The following is a 20,522-nucleotide window of genomic DNA, read 5'->3' as shown; positions in this document are numbered from 1 at the left end:
TTTTATATGTAGTTATTTGAAAAACATAAAAATTTGGTTAGATTTTAAGAATCCTGTTCTGTATAGTTGCTGAAAATATATATTCAAATTTCTTCAAATCTTTCTTTTCAGGACCCAAAATTTCTCTCTGATGAATTCTCTTTTGACATTAATTGTGACTCTTTTAAGACTATTAAAACCTCCCTCTCTGAATGGCAAATATAAAGGGCTTTTGTGTTGATTCAAGTGATGACAATGTGATTTTTTTTTTTTTTGTATTAAAGAATGGTCTGTAATTTGTTCTGTTCCTATTGTGGCTTCAAATGCAATATTTTTAGTGAAGGGCATCCAGGCACTGTTTTCTCCCACTTAAGAATATTCTATTCAGTAAGAATATATTTCATATGTCTTAGATAATTGGAGTCAGAATAATGACAGCAGAATTAGCTCTGTGGAAATGAATTAGACCCAAAAGGTGAGCATCTGTAGCTACTTGGCAAAAACACCAATAAGCCTGTGTTCAAAAGGGTGGAAACAAATATGCAAGCATTTGGTTATACAAAATACTATGTAATAATTCTCTAACTTAAAATTCCACAAAGATAAGATAAGGTTAATGTGAAATAAAATAACTGTTATTTCTATATTATATAAAGCAATATTTTTTGTTATTTAAACTTTCTCTCCTGAAAACTATACTCAAAAGCCTAGTAGTCATTGAAATAAAAGAAATTATCAATAAATTAGTTCAAATTGTCCTAGTTTTCAGTCGAGCCAAAATTTTGAGAAAAGCCTGACTATACTATGAATTTGAGACTTGCTCTACAAAGAGGAGTAACATATTTTTAAAATATTTCCTAAACTTGCATTATTCTAGATAGTTATAATATTAATCCCTACTCTCTACTCTAACTAAAGGTTAAAATTCTCAGTCCAAGTTACCAAAATAAGCAAAATTGTTGAACAGTCAGTAGAAACCACACATTCATGTTTGGCAATTTCAAAGAGGTCAGTCTGTTTTGGCAAAGCCACGGAGTCGGTGATATCTTTATTCCTCCTGTGCTCCTTCCTGCTTTCTGACTCACACTAATTTGTCATCTTCCAGCATTATCTCTCTTCTCAGCTGCCTTGTTGCCCCATCTTTCCTTTAAGGAAAGCAGGCTATGTTAAGGGCTCATCTTTTTTTTTTTTTTTTAAATATATTTTATTGATTTATTACAGAGAGGAAGGGAGAGGGATAGAGAGTTAGAAACATCAATGAGGGAGAAACATCGATCAGCTGCCTCCTGCACACTCCTCACTGGGGATGTGCCCGCAACCAAGGTACATGCCCTTGACCAGAATCGAACCTGGGACTCTTGAGTCCACAGGCCAATGCTCTATCCACTGAGCCAAACCGGTTAGGGCAGGGCTCATCTTAAAGAACAAAGACTCTCTGTGATTCTAGAAAAGAATAATGGTGTACCTTTGGCTAGTTGTGCGATCATTGACTAGTTGCTTTATTTAACTAAGTTTACACTACGAAGTCTACTTAAAAAGCACTGCATGTTTGTATTTTACTTTAAACACTTAATAATCATTGACGAGGCTAATAGTAGATCTAATCCATTGCTGGATCTTTCACCATTAGGGTAATTGAAATATCTGAAATGACCTGAGAATGATCAATTTATTACTCTCAATAGTTATAGCTTAAGATGCACAACTGACGTAAGATGCAAAGTGATGTACTAGTATAACATGGACATTCCCCTTGGGTAACAATTAGGCCAAAGAAGACCTAATCTGTATACATGTTCTCTGAGTAGAAATGTGTTATCATGAATTAAGTTATCACGGCAACACTAAGTCACCATAATTTTTAGGTGAAACTCACCATCACTTTTATACCACATTTGATCTTCTCGTGTGTTCCATAGTTCATTAAAGAGCACCTGGTTGCTCAAGTAACAAAACCAGGGTATCGCCTCTGACTTGCTCTTCAAAGACAGCAAAGCTGTTCCCTCTTTCTGGAATGCTCTTCTCTGCCTGCTCCTCTTGCCAATCCTTTGCCTGGCCATCTCCTCCATAGTCTGCCTCAATGGAGTTATCACATTCTAGTTTGAACACATCAATAGTTGATGAGCTACAGGGTAGATCTAAAACCTTGCACTTAACCTTTTAACTGTAACCATTTTTATTGTTCCGTGCAGGGTGGTGCCATCTTAGTATGTGCCTCTAGTGGCTCGTTTATCATAATACCTAACAAAGGGCAAATAATAACAGGCTCACCATGAATTCACTTTGGAGTAAATGTGAACTTGCCACGACGTCCCTCAGTTGTGATCTTGTGAGAATTCGGCTGGCTGACTGTAGATACTCCATTGCTACCTTCTCCCGTGGGGTTGGAACAGCCACGAAGGGTTCAACATTCCCTAAGCTGCTCATGTCCAATGTAAGAGATACGTTGGAACCTCTTCTGCATTGGAGAAGAATGTTATTAGGATTAAACACCACATTAATTATTTTGGTAGCATAAAATTGTCTTTTTGGACATACACACAATTCGGTAAGCACCTTTACTGATATATATCCAAATATCTTTTTCTCTTATGATACCACTAGAGGCCCAGTGAACAAAAATTTGTGCACTCGGGGGGGAGAGGAGGTCCCTCAGCCTGGCCTGTCCCTCTTGCAGTCTGGGACCACTAGGGAGATAACGACCTGCTGGCTTAGGCCTGCTCCTGGGTGGCAGAGGGCAGGCCCAATCCCTAGGTGCAGCCCCTAGTTGGACTCAGAGCAGGGCCGATTGGGGAGTTGGGGTGCCGCCCCCTGTCATGCACAGAGCAGGGCAGATTGGGAGGTTGCGATGCCACCCCTAGTCATGCTCAGGGTAGGGCCGATTGGGGGGTTGGGGCACTGCCCCCTGTCACACTCAAGGCAGGGTCGATAGGGAGGCTGCGGCGCCACCCCCTGTCACGCACAGAGCAGGGCCGATCAGTGGGTTGAGGAGCTCCCCCCTGTCACGCACAGAGCAGGGCCCATCAGGGGGTTGGGGAGCTCCCCCCTGTCATGCACAGAGCAGGGCCGATCAGGGGGTTGAGGAGCTCTCCCCTGTCACGCATAGAGCAGGGCCAATCAGGGGGTTGAGGAGCTCCCCCCTGTCACTCACAGAGCAGGGCCGATAGGGGAGTTGGGGTGCCACCACTGTCACACTCAGGGCAGGGCCGATGGGTGGGGGGTGGGGTTCGGGCGCCACACCCTGTTACACACAGAGCCGCAGGGCGATCAGGGGGTTGGGGAGCTCCCCCCGTCACGCACAGAGCAGGGCTGATCAGGGGGCTGAGGAGCTCCCCCCTGTCAGGAACAGAGCAGGGCGGATAGGGAGGTTGTGGCCACGCCCCCTGTCACACACAGAGCCGCAGGGCGATCAGGGGGTTTGGTCGCTGCCCCCTGTCACGCTGATCCCGGTGCTGGGAGGCATATTACCCTTTTACTATATAGGATAGAAGCCTGGTGCACGGGTGGGGAGCTGGTTTGCCCTGAAGGGTGTCCTGGATCAGGGTGAGGGTCCCGCTTGGGTGCCTGGCCAGCCTGGGTGAGGGGATGATGGCTGTTTGCATCTGGTCACACCCCCTTCAGGGTGGGGGTCCCACTTGGGTGCCTGGCCAGCCTGGGTGAGGGGATGATGTCTGTTTGCAGCTGGTCACACACCCTTTAGGGTTGGGGTCCCCACTGGGGTGCCTGGCCAGCCTGGGTGAGGGGCTGAGGGCCATTTTCAGGCTGGTGGGTGACTGAAGCTCCCAACCTGTCCTTTTTTCCTTTTTTTTTTTATTCTGGGCCAGCTTTAGCTCTGAGGCTTCGGCTCCAGCTATGAGACCTCCGCTGCTGAAAGCAGGTTTCTGGCCTTTGTTTACCCTTCTGTATTTGAAACAATGTTGCGGTCCTGCTGGCTGAAGCTCAGGGTTTTGTTTAGCTTCTATATTTGTTACAATGTTGCTTAGAGTGCAGCTGAGAGGCCGGCAAGGCAGGCGGGGAAGCTTGGCTCCCTCCGTCACTGAAGCAAGCAAGCCTCCCTGTTCGCATCAGCTGCCTGGCTGCTGGCCGCCATCTTGGATGGCAGTTAATTTGCATATCTCCCTGATTAGCCAATGGGAAGGGTAGCGGTTGTACGCTAATTACCATGTTTCTCTTTTATTAGATAGGATAGTTGAGTACAGCAACTATTATTATTTTTAACTCCTTTGGATCATTGCACTAGGATTATGGGACAGCATTCTGGATACCCCAAAACATCACCTACCTGTTAGAGGGACGTTTGCCCCTTCACTTGTTTTGTTTGTGTGCATGTTGGTGGTGAGCGACGTGGCTCCTGTATATCTGGGTAAAAGGTCAACAGATGGAGAGGAGCAAAGAATGGTTCTGCTTTCAGGTTGAGAATTTTAATCTATTTTTAGTGGGAAAGCAGTTTTGACATTTTCTCAATCCAGTTCTTCTGGCCTTTAAATTGGCAGAAATTCCTTTGTGATTCTGATAATAGTTTTTAGTGTACTTGTGAGAATTCGGCTTCTGCTGGTTTCATAGGTACTTTAGTAAGGGATTGCTAAGCACATACCATTTTAAACCATTATTCTACTCAGTCAACTTTCAGTTCTAAAAGACAAAGGTATCTGCAATCTGTCACCTGAATGACACCGAGTGCCCCAGCAGTTTAGTAGCAGGTAAGTAAGGTCTATTCATTCAGAGTGCTCAGAGCACATGCATGAAGAAAGAGGCATGACAGTTGGGCCTTGAAAGTAAAAGTTCAATGGGTTCATTTGGGGTTGAGGGTTATTTCAGATAGAGAGCCTGACAATAGAAAAAGTGTGGGAACAGGAAGTGATAAGCTATCTTTGAGAAATAGCATATAAGCAGTTTTTGGAATTGGGGGACACAGTTATGTAGGAGAGATGAGAGAGGCAAGAATCATAGAAACTGTAAGACCAGAAAAAGCCTGCTCAAGCCCAGAAAAGAGAGCATTCAGAACATCAGCGAATATCAACTTCTGTTTTGGCTTCCCACAGCATCCCAGCCCAAACCTGGGACGAGAAGCCTCTGAGATGCCAGGCTCCCCCTCCAGCTCCTGGCCTGAGCGTTGCCTATTCTGATGGAGCCACAGCCGGCATCTGAGCAAACCCAGGTGTGAGGGGTCATGTGACCACATGGGAGAATGTGTGCGTGCAGGGCCATGCCTCTGGGTGGGCAAACAGTGCTCCACACTCTGCCTCCTTTGAGATTTTTAATAAAATAATCTCATGCAGGGAAAAATAGATAGACCTAGTGAGTAAATTTTCTAAGGCTTCTGTGATAAACAGAGCCATGAAAGCATTTCCATGCAAACTAACTTACTAAAGGAAGAATGACTTTTGTCTGACAAGAAAAGAAAGGAAACGAATATTTATTAAACACCCATTATTTGCCAAGCACCTGCTCTAAGCACTTTTGCACATGTATCTGAATCTTCACAGTAGCTCTCTGTGGGATTACTTGCACCCATTTCACAGGTGAAGAAAGGACTAATTTAGGAACGCAATAGTGAAGCAAAGGTTCAACCCAACTTAGAATTTAAAACCCCAGCTCTGTCTGCTTTGTCCCCCAAAAGCAAGGGTAGGGTGGGCAGGTCATGTTAGACTATACAGTTCTCTCCATAGAGCTGAAGTCTATTATTGGGAGGAAGGTCAAGATTGACTGTGGTATAATGTGGAGGCAATACAGTATTCAGGGCTAAGAACTCAATGTTTGCAGTCATATTCATCTGGGCCCAAACCCTGCCTCTCCCATGGTGCTGTGGTGTACCTTTGGTCAGGCTATGTAGCCTCGTTGCATCTCAATTTCCTCCTCTTTTATTTTTATCCTCACTCGAGGACATGGAGGGAGAGAGAGAGAGAGAGAGAGAGAGAGAGAGAGAGAGAGAGAGAGGTTGCCCTCCTTATGCATCCTGACCTGGGATGGAACCTGTAACCCAGGTATGTGCCCTAACTGGAACTGAACCGGCAACCTTTCAGTGCATAGGATGACGCTCAACCAACTGAGCCAATCCAGTCGGGCTCCTCTCTTTTGTAAAACACATAGTTAAGTGTACTTACTTCAGAGGATTATTACCGGGGGTAAACAGATAGTGTAAGTAAATGGCTTATAAAAAGCTATGCCTATCATTAAATTTAAGTAATAATGAATAAAGTCCTACTGAACTCCCACCTTCTGCTTCTCTAAGGGATCTATTTTAAGAGCTCTTCACAAAAACTTGAAAATTGTTTACACTGAGATTAACTTTAATATTTAAAAGTCAATGGATAGAATCTACACCTTTGTCACTAAAAAAGTAAAATAAAAAATACGTCTTCCTTGATTACCTATTTACCTTAAAATTTTTCTTTATTATGGCAAGTCCATTTCCTCCGAACCCTAAACAATTCCAGAGCACTTCACCCTAAAACATCACACAATGTCTCAGAGTTCAGTTAGGAAGTTAAGCTTGCACAGGCTGTTGCCCTTACAGAGTACATTTCCACAAAGCAGCCCTTGGCCTGGTAAGGCCTTTCCTATCCTGGCTGTGAAATATTACCATAGGATGCCCTTACCTTGGAGAAATCTCTGCTTTTGTTAATTCTTATATTTAAGGAGCAAACAATATTTAGTTTTACTGAAATGTGGTGGAATTAGGAAATTGTGTCAGTAAAATCAACTTAAAGTTTGAAAACTTAGTCATGTCTTGTGCTTGAAAGGATTAACTACACATCCATACAGATTTTAAAATGTTATTTTTTTTGTTACAAAAACATGTTTATTGTAGCAAATTTGTATAATTCAGAAGTTTTTAAAGAGGAGTTAAAATCACTCGTCACACAAACTTCACTAGCATTTAAACTGATTTTTTAAATTTTGCTATTTTATAGGTAGTAATGGTTTATTTTTTTACTTTTTCTTTCTTTGGTTAGAGAGAAATACATGTTCAGATAACTTCATTTATCGATCCTTATCTTTGAGAATTGTCTGTTCATGCTCTTTCTTAATGTTTACATTATGACATTAATGTATTTATTATTGATTACTATGATAGATAAGTAGTAGCTATTTTTTAAACATATCTGTTATAAATGTACAGTTTACTGTTGCCTTAAAATACTAAGGATTTTTAAACAGTTATATTTATATTCAGTTAAACATATTAATCTTTTTTTATGTGGTTTCTTACATCATTCAACTTTTCTTGGAAGTTAAGATTTTTAAAAAGTTAATCTTTTAACCTACTTGTAATTTATTTTGGGATATAGTAAAGGTGAGAATCACCTGGGTTTTCCCCCAAATAAATTATCAAAAATTTTAATACATTTACTGAACAATCTAGAGAAGATCTTCACATATTTTTAGATATTAAGTTCTTAACTAGCAATACTGACTAATGATCTGGAGAAGAAAATTACTCTTTACTGAAGTAAGAGAGTGTGAATTTGTTCTACAGTATTCATAAACCAAAGTGATAAGAAGTGAGGACAGAATCAAAAAGACATTTAAAAAATAAAACAAATATAATAATTTAAGAGAAAATTCAAATAAAGATACAGGAAAAAAATGGAAAGGATTTAGAGGAAAAAAAATCAACAGAAATATTAGGACACCTGAACCTTTAATAAAAACAAAACGTAGAAAACTAAGAGCACCAACTCCTAGTAAAACTTTGTTTCTGTACTGTTGTGTGACTCTGGACAAACTGTTCAAACTTATTTTATGCCTCAGGTTGCTGTTGGACAAAAGGAAACATAATAAAAAGCTTTATCAAGTTCCCACTGTAGCACCAGTTATTATTTATGCCAAAAAATAAATAAGAGGGAGGAAATTCAAAAGATATCAATGCAAACAATTGAAGGAAAAAGCAAATTCTTAAGGAAAGGTAAAAGGAATGCAATAAACAGCATGTTAATGACAAGTAAAAAGGAATGCATGTATAAATAAATATTATGGACCAGGGCCACACATTAATTTCAGCAAGAGAATATAAACAATTCTCTGTTGAAACTGTTGAATCCTGCATCAGTGCTCCTAAGGACCGAAAGGTGGGAGGAAAAACACAGCCAAAAAACAAACAAACAAACAAACAAACGAGACACTACAAGACACTACAGATGAGTGTTGGAATAACTCAAAACTAGGCATTTATTTTCCTGGTAGTTGGGACTGTGTGCTGGCTTTTAGAAGCTGGATTTTAGCAGGAGGGATAGGCTTCCCAGCCTGTGGCCCCAGTTCTCATATCTGGCTGATCCTTTAGCAGTATCTTGGCCATCACCAGCAGTAAGACGTCAAGCCTGGCACCTCATTTAGTACCCAATAAGAAATGGAAATGGGAGTCAGGAAATAAAGTGAAACAATGACCGTTTTGCCTGTCATCCAGGAAGATGTACTTTGGAAACTATTACATTATGAAATTAAGTTCCAGTGGGAAACGGTGGCAGCTGCTTATCTTGAAGTACTTGAAACCAGAACAGAAAAATATGCATCAAAAGATTATAAGAAGAATTAATAATTTAGGGCAAATGTAAGCAGATTTGATCTTTGAGAGCTTTTCCAATCATAATTCTTTTTGTTGTTCTGTAAAGAATAGTTTGTTCAGAGCTGTCTTTATTAATATACAACCGCCCCGGTGAGAAGTTGGAAGTTTAAGTTTAAGATGGACATCCTCTCCAGATCTGAAATGTTGTGAGTCTGAGACCTTTGGCCCAACCTTCCCTCCTGGTGTGTTATCATCATAATGGTCACAAATTCGACACCCTTGGCTTAATCATAAAGGTGAGCTTAACCTCATCGCCCCAACTTGATTTTTCTGATTCAATTTTGCTCATTCAGTTTGTCCACAAATTTAGTTTTCTAAGGGGCTTCCAATTAAAAAAAAAAAAAATTTTTGTTCATTTGCACAATATAGGAGAAAACCGTGGTAAATGGACTGGCTTCCACAGTTCTTTGAAACTCCAGATTCTATCACTTTAAAACTCCAAGGGTGATGGTATTTAAGAAACAGTTTGCTGTTTCTCTTCATGTCTTTATCTTCAGATAAATTCTATAGAGTGCTAACCCCATTCCTGGATCACTTGACAGATGAGAGGGTAAAAGAAAATGATATGGAGTGCTAGGGAGAGTTAAATTGTGACTTAAATTCAAAGCTCTTGGAAAGTGAAATGTGACATCACTGCAGTATTACTAATTTCTAGAAGCTGAAAGGAATGACGAGGTATTGTGAGCATCCATAGTAAGACTTCTCAAAGGAAATCCTGTAGGGAAGAAATGCAGTAAGTGCAAAGGTACCAGGCCCAGGCCCAGGGAGATGATTAATGAATTTCACTTTGAAGCAGAAAGAAAATTTTAAAACGGAGAACATTTTTGGTGGGGGAAGTGATTGATTTCCCTGCTTGGAAGCACCTACATCATTAGGTGGACTGTTGCTCTCCCTTTTGAGTGATTACATAAACAACTTTCGAATTAATATGATGATATCTAACCTTTCATGTATGCATAAAGCAACCAAATTTGCTACATCTTTTTATTATTTTAAAAATAAAAACAATTATTTAAAAACACATTGAAATTGTTGCATTGTTCTTTAAGCATTGACCTTGGAATCTGAGTTTATTTATTTATTTTGGGATCTGAGTTTAAATCAATGCTTCATTTAGGTTCTTTCAGGCTCAAACTCCTTATTCTGCGAATAGGGATAATAATTAAGCTCATAGGATTGATTTACATTATAAAAGTTAAAGAAGCAGAAAGCTGTAAACATTTCCAGCCCAGTATCTGACATATAACATACATATCTGAATGATTACAATAATTAATAATGATCACATGGCAATTCCTACTTCACTCTATGCACACATGGCTAGCTATGTGGGAGCTATTATGACATATACACTGATAAATATTTGAAGAAGGAAAGGTTGGGAAAGTTGGTTAATGGAGAATTAGTAGCAGTGTGACATATGCAAAGTCAGCGGTCATCTAAGTTGTAACCATTTTTCATACCTCAAGCCTTTCTTACTTCATATCCTGAAAATTAGAAAATTAGAAACTTTTTTTCAGGTTCAAAAATAATACATGTTCACTATAGAAAAACTATAAATACAGATAAAAAAGGAAAGAAAAAAAGTCCTATTATATCAACACTTAGCATAGCAGCTAATAACATTTTGTGTGTATGTCCTTCAAATATATATGTATATATATATATATGATGCCCAGTGCACAAAATTTGTGCACTTGGCGGGGGTGGGGTGGGGGGGGGGCTTCCCCCAGCCCGACCTGCACCTCTCACAGTCTGGGAACCCTTAGGGGATGTCCAACTGATGGTTATCCTTAGTGTTACCCTGGAGGCGGGAGAGGCTCCTGCCACTGCCACTGAGCTTTCCAGCCATGAGCCCAGCTTCTGGCTGAGCAGAGCTCCCCCTGTGGGAGTGCACTGACCACCAAGGGGCAGCTCCTGTGTTGAGTGTCTGCCCCTGGTGGTCAGTGTGTGTAATAGCGACCAGTCATTCCACTGTTATCTCTAAGTTTGGAGCAGTTAATGGACACATGGAGTGTAGAAGAGGCATGAAGATGACTCTTGGCCTGTTTGGATTACCCTTGGCCTGTTTGGATTCTTCTTGCTTAGGACTCTCTGAATTTGTGTGACTTTTTCCTTCACCAGGTTAGGGAAGTTTTCTACCATTATTTCTTCAAACACATTCTCTATCTCTTGCTCACTTTCTTCTTCTTTTTCTGTTACTCCTATGATGCGAATATTGTTAGGTTTCATGGTGTCTTCAGTTGATTTTTCAGGGTGTTTTTTCTGTATTTTAGTTGTATGTACAGTTAGGTTCTGGGAGCATGTCAGTGTAGCTTTCACTTACTTCACTGCCATTTTGGAATCTCCAATATATCTTATTCACTAGAAATGACTTACCCTAAAGTATGAACGCCTTGTGTGCAAAGACTTTTACTTTAATCTTCCCTTTGTATCCAGTCCTGAACACATGAAAAACAACTCTTTGTTTGTATGAATGAAAGGTGCAAATAAATTGGTTAGGGTAATGCTATGTGTAATTACTGTACTGTGATGGCTTTTCCAATCCTTCTGGTCATGTGAAACAGGAGATTGAATATTTAGAATGGAGAAACCAAGCTTAACTAAATACAGAAAATGTAATAGTTAATATGTAGTTTGAGTCTTATGTAAATATCAGTGAAGTCTGAGCATTAACACCCTAAAGAACCCTGGTAATTTTGTTCTAAAAAAGAAAAAAATCTTGGCTCCAAGAAAAAGAAAAAAAATTAGTGCTTTGTCTTGTAACCATGTATGATTAATTTTGACTCTTTTTTTGGCATTTGGTATTGTTTTGACTATCACTCATGGTGAGGAGGCTGTATCCCTTTCAACAAAAGAACAAAATGATGGTTGCTATTATTTTAGTTCCAAAATTTAGTTTTTCCAAGTTCATATAATTAGTTAAGAAAAAGTTGGCATTGAAGAAATATTGATAAATTTCAATGAATAAACCATTCTTTCTGAAATAAGAAATTGTTCTTTGAATTTTAGCTGTTATATACACATGCAAAACATTTTCTAAGTAACACAATACAATGATAACTTCCTGTCTCTTTAAGCAATCAATTACCAAAAAAACATTTTATCACTGAACATTACAACTAAATTAAATACACTTCTTTACTTTGACAGCTAGAAATGACATATGATTACAATAACCCATAGAACTCAGCAAAAATGTGAAAATCATCAAAAAATATACAACTTCTCAGCTTCTTCAGTTTTGTTTTGTTTTTACAACATCTGCTTGTGCAGACCAAGTTGTTAAAACTGAATTCTGCAATCTACAGAGAAATCTCTATTTGCAGATGTCATGATCTCAAGTATAGGAAACCCCAAGGAATTAACAAAAAATTAAAAGTAATATTTGAGTTCCACAAGGTTTCATGATATAAAATCAAAATTAGAAATCAATTGTATTCCTATACATTAGCAATGAATAATCTGAAAATGAAATTAAGAAAAACAATTCCATTTACCACATCATCAAAAGGAATAAAATGCTTAGGAATAAACTTTGCAAAAAGTGCCAGAGTTGTACACTGAGAATTACAAATAATTGTTGAAAAAGATTAAAGAGGACCTAAATAAATGGAATGATATATCATGTTTATGTATTGGAAGACTTAATATTGTTAAGATGGCAATACTAATATTGACCTCTAGAGTCAACACAATCCCTATCAAAATTCCTACTGGCTTTCTTTGCAGAAATTCACAATCTGATCTTAAAATTCATATGGAAATGTAAAGAATTCAGAATAGCCAAAATCATCTTGAAAAAGAACAAAGGCATAAGTTTCACAATTCCTGATTTCAAAACTTACTACAAAGCCACACTAACCAAAGCAGTGTGGCATTAGCATAAGAATAAACATATTGACAGATAGAATATAGTTGAGAATCTGGAGGTAAATAAAAAAAAGATGTTTAAATACTGAAGTGTCCTCCAGTGACTGGATAAAGAAAATATGGTATATATAGACAATGGAATATTACTCAGCCATAAGAAAAGATGACATACTGCCATTTGTGACAATATGGATGGATCTTGAGAATACATATCATAAAAAAATAAGTCAAATGGAAAAAGTCTAGAATCATATGATTTCACTTATAAGTGCGATATAAAACTGAAAGTAGCAAACAAACAAATAAGGCAAACAAACAAAAAACTTATTGACACATACAGCAATATGGTGGTTACAAAAGGGGAAGAGGAATGGAGGGAGGTAGAAGAGGGTAAAAGGGGGGTCAAATATATGGTGATGAAAGCAAACTTGATTTTGGGTGGTGATCTCACAATGCAATATACAGATGATGAGTTATAGAATTGTACACTTAAAACCTATATAATTTTATTAACCAATGTCATACCAATAAATTTAATAAACTAAGAAAAAGACATTCCACCTCATTAGGCATCATGAAATCAAAACCAAAAGAAGATACCACTTCACACTTCTTAGGATGACAATAATAAAAAAGACAGCTAATGACAAGTGTTGGTGAGGATGTGGAACAACTAGAACCTGCATACATTGCTGGTGAGAGTGTAAAATAGTGTAGCCGCTTTGGAAACACAGTTTGGCAGCTCCTCACAAAGTTAAATCTATAGTTACCATATGACCAGCAGTTCCACTCCTTGGTATATATCCAAGAGAAGTGCAAACACGTGTCCACACAAAAACTTGACCTGAATGTTTATAGCAAATTATTCATAACTAGAGGCCTGGTGCATCGATTTGTGCACCAGTGGGATCCTTCGGCCTGGCCTGTGGGGATCAGGCCAAAACCGGCTCTCTGACATTCCCTGAGGGGTCCCAGATTGTGAGAGAGCTGTTCTCAGGTGACGCACCCCAGAATCGGGCTCCCTCATTTCTGGCTCCAGGTGTGTCACCCAAGAACTGTAGCTGCCAAGTCACCACAGCTTGGCAGCTCCTGTGTTGAGTATCTGCCCCCTGGTGGTCAGTTTGCATCAAAGCTACTGGTTGGCTGGTCAAACAGTTGGCCGGTCACTTAGGCTTTTATATATATAGACTAGAGGGCCAGTGCATGAAATTTGTGCATGGGGGGGGTACTCCTCAGCCCAGCCTGCACCCTCACCAATCTGAGATCCCTCGAGTGATGTCCTACTGCTGGGATCAGGCCTAAACCGGCAGACATCCCTCTCACAATCCGGGACCGCTGGTTCCTAACTGCTCACCTGCCTGCCTGCCTGATTGCCCCTAATGACCTCTGCCTGCCTATCTGATTGCCCCTAGCTGCCCCCCCTGCCAGCTTGATCACCCCTAATCACCTCTGCCTGCCTGCCTGATCGCTCCTAACCACCTCTGCCTGACAGCCTGATTGCCCCTAACTGCCCCCCCTGCCAACCTGGTCACCCCTAACTGACTCCCCCTGCCAGCCTGGTTGCCCCTAACTGCCCCCTCTGCTGGCCTGGTCGCCCCACGCAGCTTGCTGTTCGATTTTTGCGTGAGGGTGTCCTGACCAATTTGCATATTACCCTTTTATTAGTATAGATAGCCCAAAGTGAAAACAATAGAAATGTCCATCAACCAAATTCCTATGTAAAATGTGATATACCCATATAATATTATTCAGCCACAAAAAGGAATGAGGTACTGACACAACATTCATGTTACAATATTAATAAATCTTAAGGAGAGAAACCAAGATGGCAGCATAGGTTAACGCCGGAGATTGCTTGCCGGGAGCCGGTCCATCCTTGCTGTTTCAAAGGACCTGGCATATATGGCATACTGTTCTTAAAATGTTTGCTCACCTTCTTGGCACTATGTGTTTTAACCAAGGTCTCTGAGAAAGGTTGTTTCCCCAGGTAGGGATTTTCCCCTGAAGTTAGGGAGGGAATAAAACCCCTCAACTAAGTGCCAGGCGGGTAATTAATCACTTTAACTACGAACAATCATGCTTAAGCTACATAATCTTTACTCCCTGGAATGGAGATAAGAAACGCCCTAACCTTTGTAGTAGAGATTGATAGGATTGAATCAACTGGTATAAATACAGATGTAACAAGACAGCAAGTCTCAGAACTTAGAATACAGAGCTTAGAACACAGAACTTAGAATACAGAGCTTAGAACACAGAACTAAGAAGACAGAACCTACCCAGAACCTACAGACAGAAGAACTTCGCTGGAGAGAGCATGGCAAAAGATCCTGGACTGAACCTGACTACAGAAATTGGCAAGAGAACCTGACTAGAACCTGGTGACTGAACCTGGCTGGAGAACCTGGACAGAACCTGGCTGGAGAACCTAGCGAGGGAACATGGCTACAGAACCTGGCTGGAGAACCTGGAGAACCTAGCAAGAGAACATGGACACAGAACCTGGCTAGAGAACCCAACCATGCTGATCAACTGAACGCTGCCTCTGAGTCCCTCTTCACTGACTCCATCCACACCTTTGGGGACCCCTGGACCTGCTGGGGTTGGACCCCGGCAATTGCTGCCTTGAACAACCACTTCAGAGATATATCTAAAGGACAGAACAGACATCATCCAGAACCACAGGAAGGCTGGCTGAGTGGAAATTTTACAAGTAGGAGGAAAGAGAATATCATACCCAGACTCAGAGGAGGCGCAGTGCTGAAGTGAAATACTCAGGTGTGGAGTGCGCGCGCAGAGCGGGCTGGCGGCGGAGGGCGCGGTTGTTGTTTTCAATCGGGAGGGAGCTTCAGACTCTGAGCTCCAGATCCGGGTGAGTCTCTGGGGACCCAGACTCAAACTGGAGAAGCGGGACTGTCTGGCTTCGGTCAGAACTCGAAGGCAGCTTTCTCTCCGAAGTTTTCAGCAGTTGCTGGGACTCTGAGAGGCAGAGCCCCTAGGGACGGAACTGAGAGAAGCCATAACTGCTTGCTCCGGTCCGCCCTATAGATCCCTGGGGACCCGCCCTGCCCAAGCCCTGCGCAGAGCCATTTGCCGGATAGCCTCAGGCAAAGGCTAGATTTGCACTGCCCTAGAGATCCAGCACAGAAGCTCTCCCACTGCAGACACAGCTGACTCTCATAGCCAGTTAGCCGGGAGGTCAAATCACCCCTGGTATTACAGACAACAATCAAGGCTTAACTACAAGACTGTGCACAAAGACCACTAGGGGGTGCACCAAGAAAAGATAAAAAAATGCGGAGACAAAGAAACAGGACGCAAATGTCAGAAATGGAAGATATAGAGCTCAAAACCACACTTTTAAGGTCTCTCAAGAACTGTCTAGAAGCTGCCGATAAAATTAGTAAGGCCCTCGAAAAGACTGGTGAGACCGCCGATAAATGTAGTGAGATCCTCAAGAAATCTAATGAGACCCTCGATGTTATGATAAAGAACCAGCTAGAAATTAAGCATACACTGACTGAAATAAAGAATACTATACAGACACCCAACAGCAGACCAGAGGAGCGCAAGAATCAAGTCAAAGATTCAAAACGCGAAGAAGCAAAAAACACCCAACTGGAAAAGCAAAATGAAAAAAGAATCCGAAAATACGAAGATAGTGTAAGGAGCCTCTGGGACAGCTTCAAGTGTACCAACATCAGAATTATAGGGGTGCCAGAAGATGAGAGAGAGCAAGATGTTAAAAACCTATTTAAAGAAATAATGACAGAAAACTTCCCCCACCTGGTGAAAGAAATAGACTTACAGGTCCAGGAAGCGCAGAGAACCCCAAACAAAAGGAATCCAAAGAGGACCACACCAAGACACATCATCATTAAAATACCAAGAGCAAAAGACAAAGAGAAAATCCTAAAATCAGCAAGAGAAAGAAACCCAGTTACCTACAAGGGAATACCCATACGACTGTCAGCTGATTTCTCAACAGAAACTTTGCAGGCCAGAAGGGAATGGCAAGAAATATTCAAAGTGATGAATACCAAGAACCTACAACCAAGATTACTTTATTCAGCAAAGCTATCATTCAGAACGGAAGGTCAGATAAAGAGCTTCACAGATAAGGAAAAGCTAAAGGAGTTCATCACCACCAAACCAGTATTATATGAAATGCTGAAAGGCATCCTTTAAGAAGAGGAAGAAGAAGAAAAAGGTAAAGATACAAATTATGAACAACAAATATGCATCTATCAACAAGTGAATCTAAGAATCAAGTGAATAAATAATCTGGTGATCATAATAGAATCAGGGACATAGAAAGGGAACGGACTGACTATTCTTGGGGGGGAAAGGGGTATGGGAGATGCGGAAAGAGACTGGACAAAAATCATGCACCTATGGAAGAGGACAGTGGGTGGGGAGTGAGGGCGGAGGATGGGGCGGGAACTGGGAGGAGGGGAGTTATGGGGGGAAAAAAGAGGAACAAATGTAATAATCTGAACAATAAAGATTTAATTAAAAAAAAATCTTAAGGAAAATATGTTAAGTAAAATAAGCAGACACAAAAGGTCACATATTTTATGATTCCATTTATATAAAATGTCTAGCATCCAGCATAGGCAAATCCACAGTGATAGAAAGTAGATGGGTAGTTGCCAGAGGTTGAGGAGTAAGAAACTGGGGAATAAATGCTAATGGGTATGGTTTCTTTTTGGAATAATGAAAATATTCTAAAATTAGAGAGTAGTAAAAAATTGTCAAGATCTTATAATCAATCTTTGTTATAATTTTTTAAAGCTATGATGTCCTTTGTTATAATTTTATGGCATCATTTTGATGGTAGAAATGTCTACCTATTAAAAGTTTTGTTGATAGAAACAACAAATGAATGAAAGAGATAAAGAAAAAGAATGGGCTGGAGCACTTGAAAACATTTCCCAGAAAGAGAGACTTTAAAAAAAAATATGTTTTTATTGCTTTTAGAGAGAAAGGAAGGGAGGGGGAGAGAAAGAGAAAGGGAGAGGGGGAGAAAGAGAGAAACATCAATTGCTTGCCTCCTGTATGCCCCCTACTGAGGATCGAGCCTGCAATTGGGCATGAACCCTGACCGGGAATCGAACCGGTGACCTCTCAGTGCATGGTATAATGCTCAACCAACTGAGCTACACTGGCCAGGGCTCCACAGAGACTGTTTTTAGATGACAAGAGTGTAAGTTTCACTGCAATGTATGTATAGACCCATGGACAGTGGCAGCTCTGATTAGTTTTAGCTGGTATGACGTCAATGGAAAATTTTGTAGTCAACATGTAGTATATGTGTTTGCATAACACAACAGACATTTTAGAGAATAAGATAATATAAAAGAAGAACAATATATATTAGTAAGAGTCAATTCCCATTATGGGCTTCATGAATGAAAATACAAAACCATTTTATCACACAGCTCAGGATTCCATATATCTGTATCAAGCAATAGGCAGCACATTTCCTAGTCAGTGTAACCGTGGTAACAAATGTTCTGAATACATCTCTGGGTTGTTGTGATGGCCTGCACTGCTTTTATCTTCCAGGTATGGTTTTAATTCTCTTTCAGGTAGATATTATACAAATCAGTATCTACACACACACACACACACACACACACACACACACACACACACACACCCCAGACATCTTCTAAGAGTATCTTCTCTTCCCAGAGTTTATTTGGAACCTCTGCTTATTATATGTTTGCAGTCAGAGTGCAAATTTCCTCATTTCTGCCTTCTTTGGGAAAAGGGTGGGGGAGGTGTCACGAAAAGACAAAGTATTTATTTTCACTGAGTCTGTCTTCCCTCTAACCAGAGTCAAGCAGGAGACCTGGTTTAGTTTTCCATTAAATTCCCAGAGCAATGACTAGCTGGTCCCTGGATAAGTGTCCAAATCCCAAGGTGGCTGTGTGGCTAATACAGTTGTAATAATGCAACGTTGTAATGTAATTAGTGTATGCAATAAGTGTTATTAATGTTGATGATGATGGCAGCTAACATAAATTAAGCTAAGTTTGCAAAATTGGTTTACTTTTATTATCTCATTTAATTCTTGAAACAATTTTTGAGGAGGTATTATGAATTTCCTGATTTTATATATGGGGAAGCTAAAGATGTTAAGTAACTTATCAAAAGTCATATAGGAAGGTAGTGTGAATCCTGAGATTTTATTCTTAACCACAAAGCTGTGATGAACTTAGTTCAACAACAAACATTGAGTGCCCACTATTTTCTACAAACCATGCTGGGCTCAGGACAGGGGTATTGTGGATGTCAGAGTTAAAAAAACATGACCTCTGATGTTGAGGACTTTATATACTTTGAGGAAAAAGACCTATATAGATGATTCAAATATTTTGTAGCCTGTTATGGGATAGCCATGCAGTGGTACAAAAGAAGGATCTCTTACCCTTTGAGACAGCAGGGATCGACCTGGAGAGTATTATGCTAAGTGAAATAAGCCAGTCAGAGAAAGACAAGTATCACATGATCTCACTCATAGGTGGAATCTAATGAACAAAATGAACTGATGAACAAAATAGATCCAGAGACATAGAAGCATGGAACAGACTGTGGAATCTCAAAAGGAAGGTGAGGGTGGGTAAGTGGATGGGAAGAGATCAACCAAAGAACTTGTATGCATATATGCACAACCCATGGACACAGACAATAGGGTGGCGAAGGCCTAGGGTGGGGGCTGGCTAGAAGGGGTCAATGTGGAAAAAAGGGAACATATGTAATACTTTCAACAGTAAAGATTTTAAAAATAAAAAAGTAATGAAATTTAATATCCCTCTGAACGCTTCTAGAAATACTTCTCAGTCATTTGATGTAAGAACATTTACCTTAAGTGATTAACCAGGCACATCAAAGTCTACCTTTACCTAAAACGAACTCAGTCAAAATTATGAAAATCTCCTGCCTCCAGAGTTTGCACCAATGTTTATCTAAGAACAGCAATTTAGTTAAGTATACATCCCTGTGTTTGTTCAGCGTTCACTTAAAAGTGCACCACCCAGCAATGAAGTCGTGAGCGCTGGTCAGTTGGAATGCGTTAGGAATGAATCAGGATGCCTGCTGCCCTCGAAAGTCACTGGCCTTTCCCCTTGGAATTTCAGAGCAGGGAGTTGCTTCCTTTGGCCAGTGAGGACTCAATGACTTTGCTGGGTTATCCTGTGGCCACGGATTGTATTTAAAGTACCATCACTTCTCAGGTGGAAGGAAGGCCTCCATTACCTGGAAGAGCTGTATTAGTGATAAATGAAGAGAGTGGCACTTGACTTTATCGCTACAATCACATTGTTGCCAATGTAAATACACAATCAGTTATCAGTGATGCTTAGGGCAAAGGTAGATGTTTAAATATAAATGACTGGGCATTGTTGCCAATAGTTAAAATAAGCTTTTCCCCTCAAGTAACTGGAATATGCTGATTTGATGCCATTCACAGTAATTCATTTTTATGTCTGGGTCTTCTCTCATCCATGGTCAGATGAAATAGTTGCAAGATAGCCCTGAAAATTGCATAGCCATTCACCCGAGTACAGATAGCAGGCACACCAGGCAAAGGAAAGAATTCTTTCTTTGGATACTGTGTTTTATTATCTATCTTATGTCCGAGGAGCAGATGGACGGTAAAAAGTAAATATTTTTGGGAAGTAAAATGCCATACACATTTTTAAGAGTGAACTGAAATTTCCTGTCGTGTAAAGGACATTTTTATACTTGCTGTAGGAAATATATCCATTTGCTTTTCTATAAATAAAAATGTTCTAAATTTGCATGTTTCAACCAAATCAAATGAAAATAATGCCAAAAGCACTGTCTCCCTAATTTTCTAGAAACAGGCAACCTATTGATTTAAAATTAAAGTTATAAATATACTTTTCCTCTTTATTATTGAGATTTAATTTACATACCAGAAAATTCACCTTTTACAATTGTATGATTCACTGGTACCATAGTCACAGAGTTGCATAGTCATCACAATAATCAATTTTCTAACATTTTCCTCACCCTACTCTCCATTCCTCCCTCTACTAATCTACTTTCTGTGTCTATGAATTTGCCTACTTTA

The 20,522-nt window shown here is 40.1% G+C and overlaps 1 protein-coding gene across 1 annotated transcript in view; it reads right to left on the bottom strand.

Annotated features, from left to right (window-relative positions):
* The window catches only part of PTPRR (protein tyrosine phosphatase receptor type R), a 131,287-nt gene that overhangs the window by 43,876 nt on the left and 66,889 nt on the right, over positions 1 to 20,522 (bottom strand). The window contains exon 5 of the mRNA XM_036299605.1: positions 2,251 to 2,437. Within this exon, the coding sequence (XP_036155498.1) occupies positions 2,251 to 2,437 (187 nt within the window). The remainder of the gene's footprint in view (positions 1 to 2,250; positions 2,438 to 20,522) is intronic.

Source organism: Myotis myotis, unplaced genomic scaffold (genome assembly GCF_014108235.1).
Source record: "Myotis myotis isolate mMyoMyo1 unplaced genomic scaffold, mMyoMyo1.p scaffold_m19_p_3, whole genome shotgun sequence".
Lineage (NCBI taxonomy): Eukaryota > Metazoa > Chordata > Mammalia > Chiroptera > Vespertilionidae > Myotis > Myotis myotis.
Note: the sequence above shows the minus strand (reverse complement) of the source record. Positions and strands in the feature narration are given on the sequence as shown.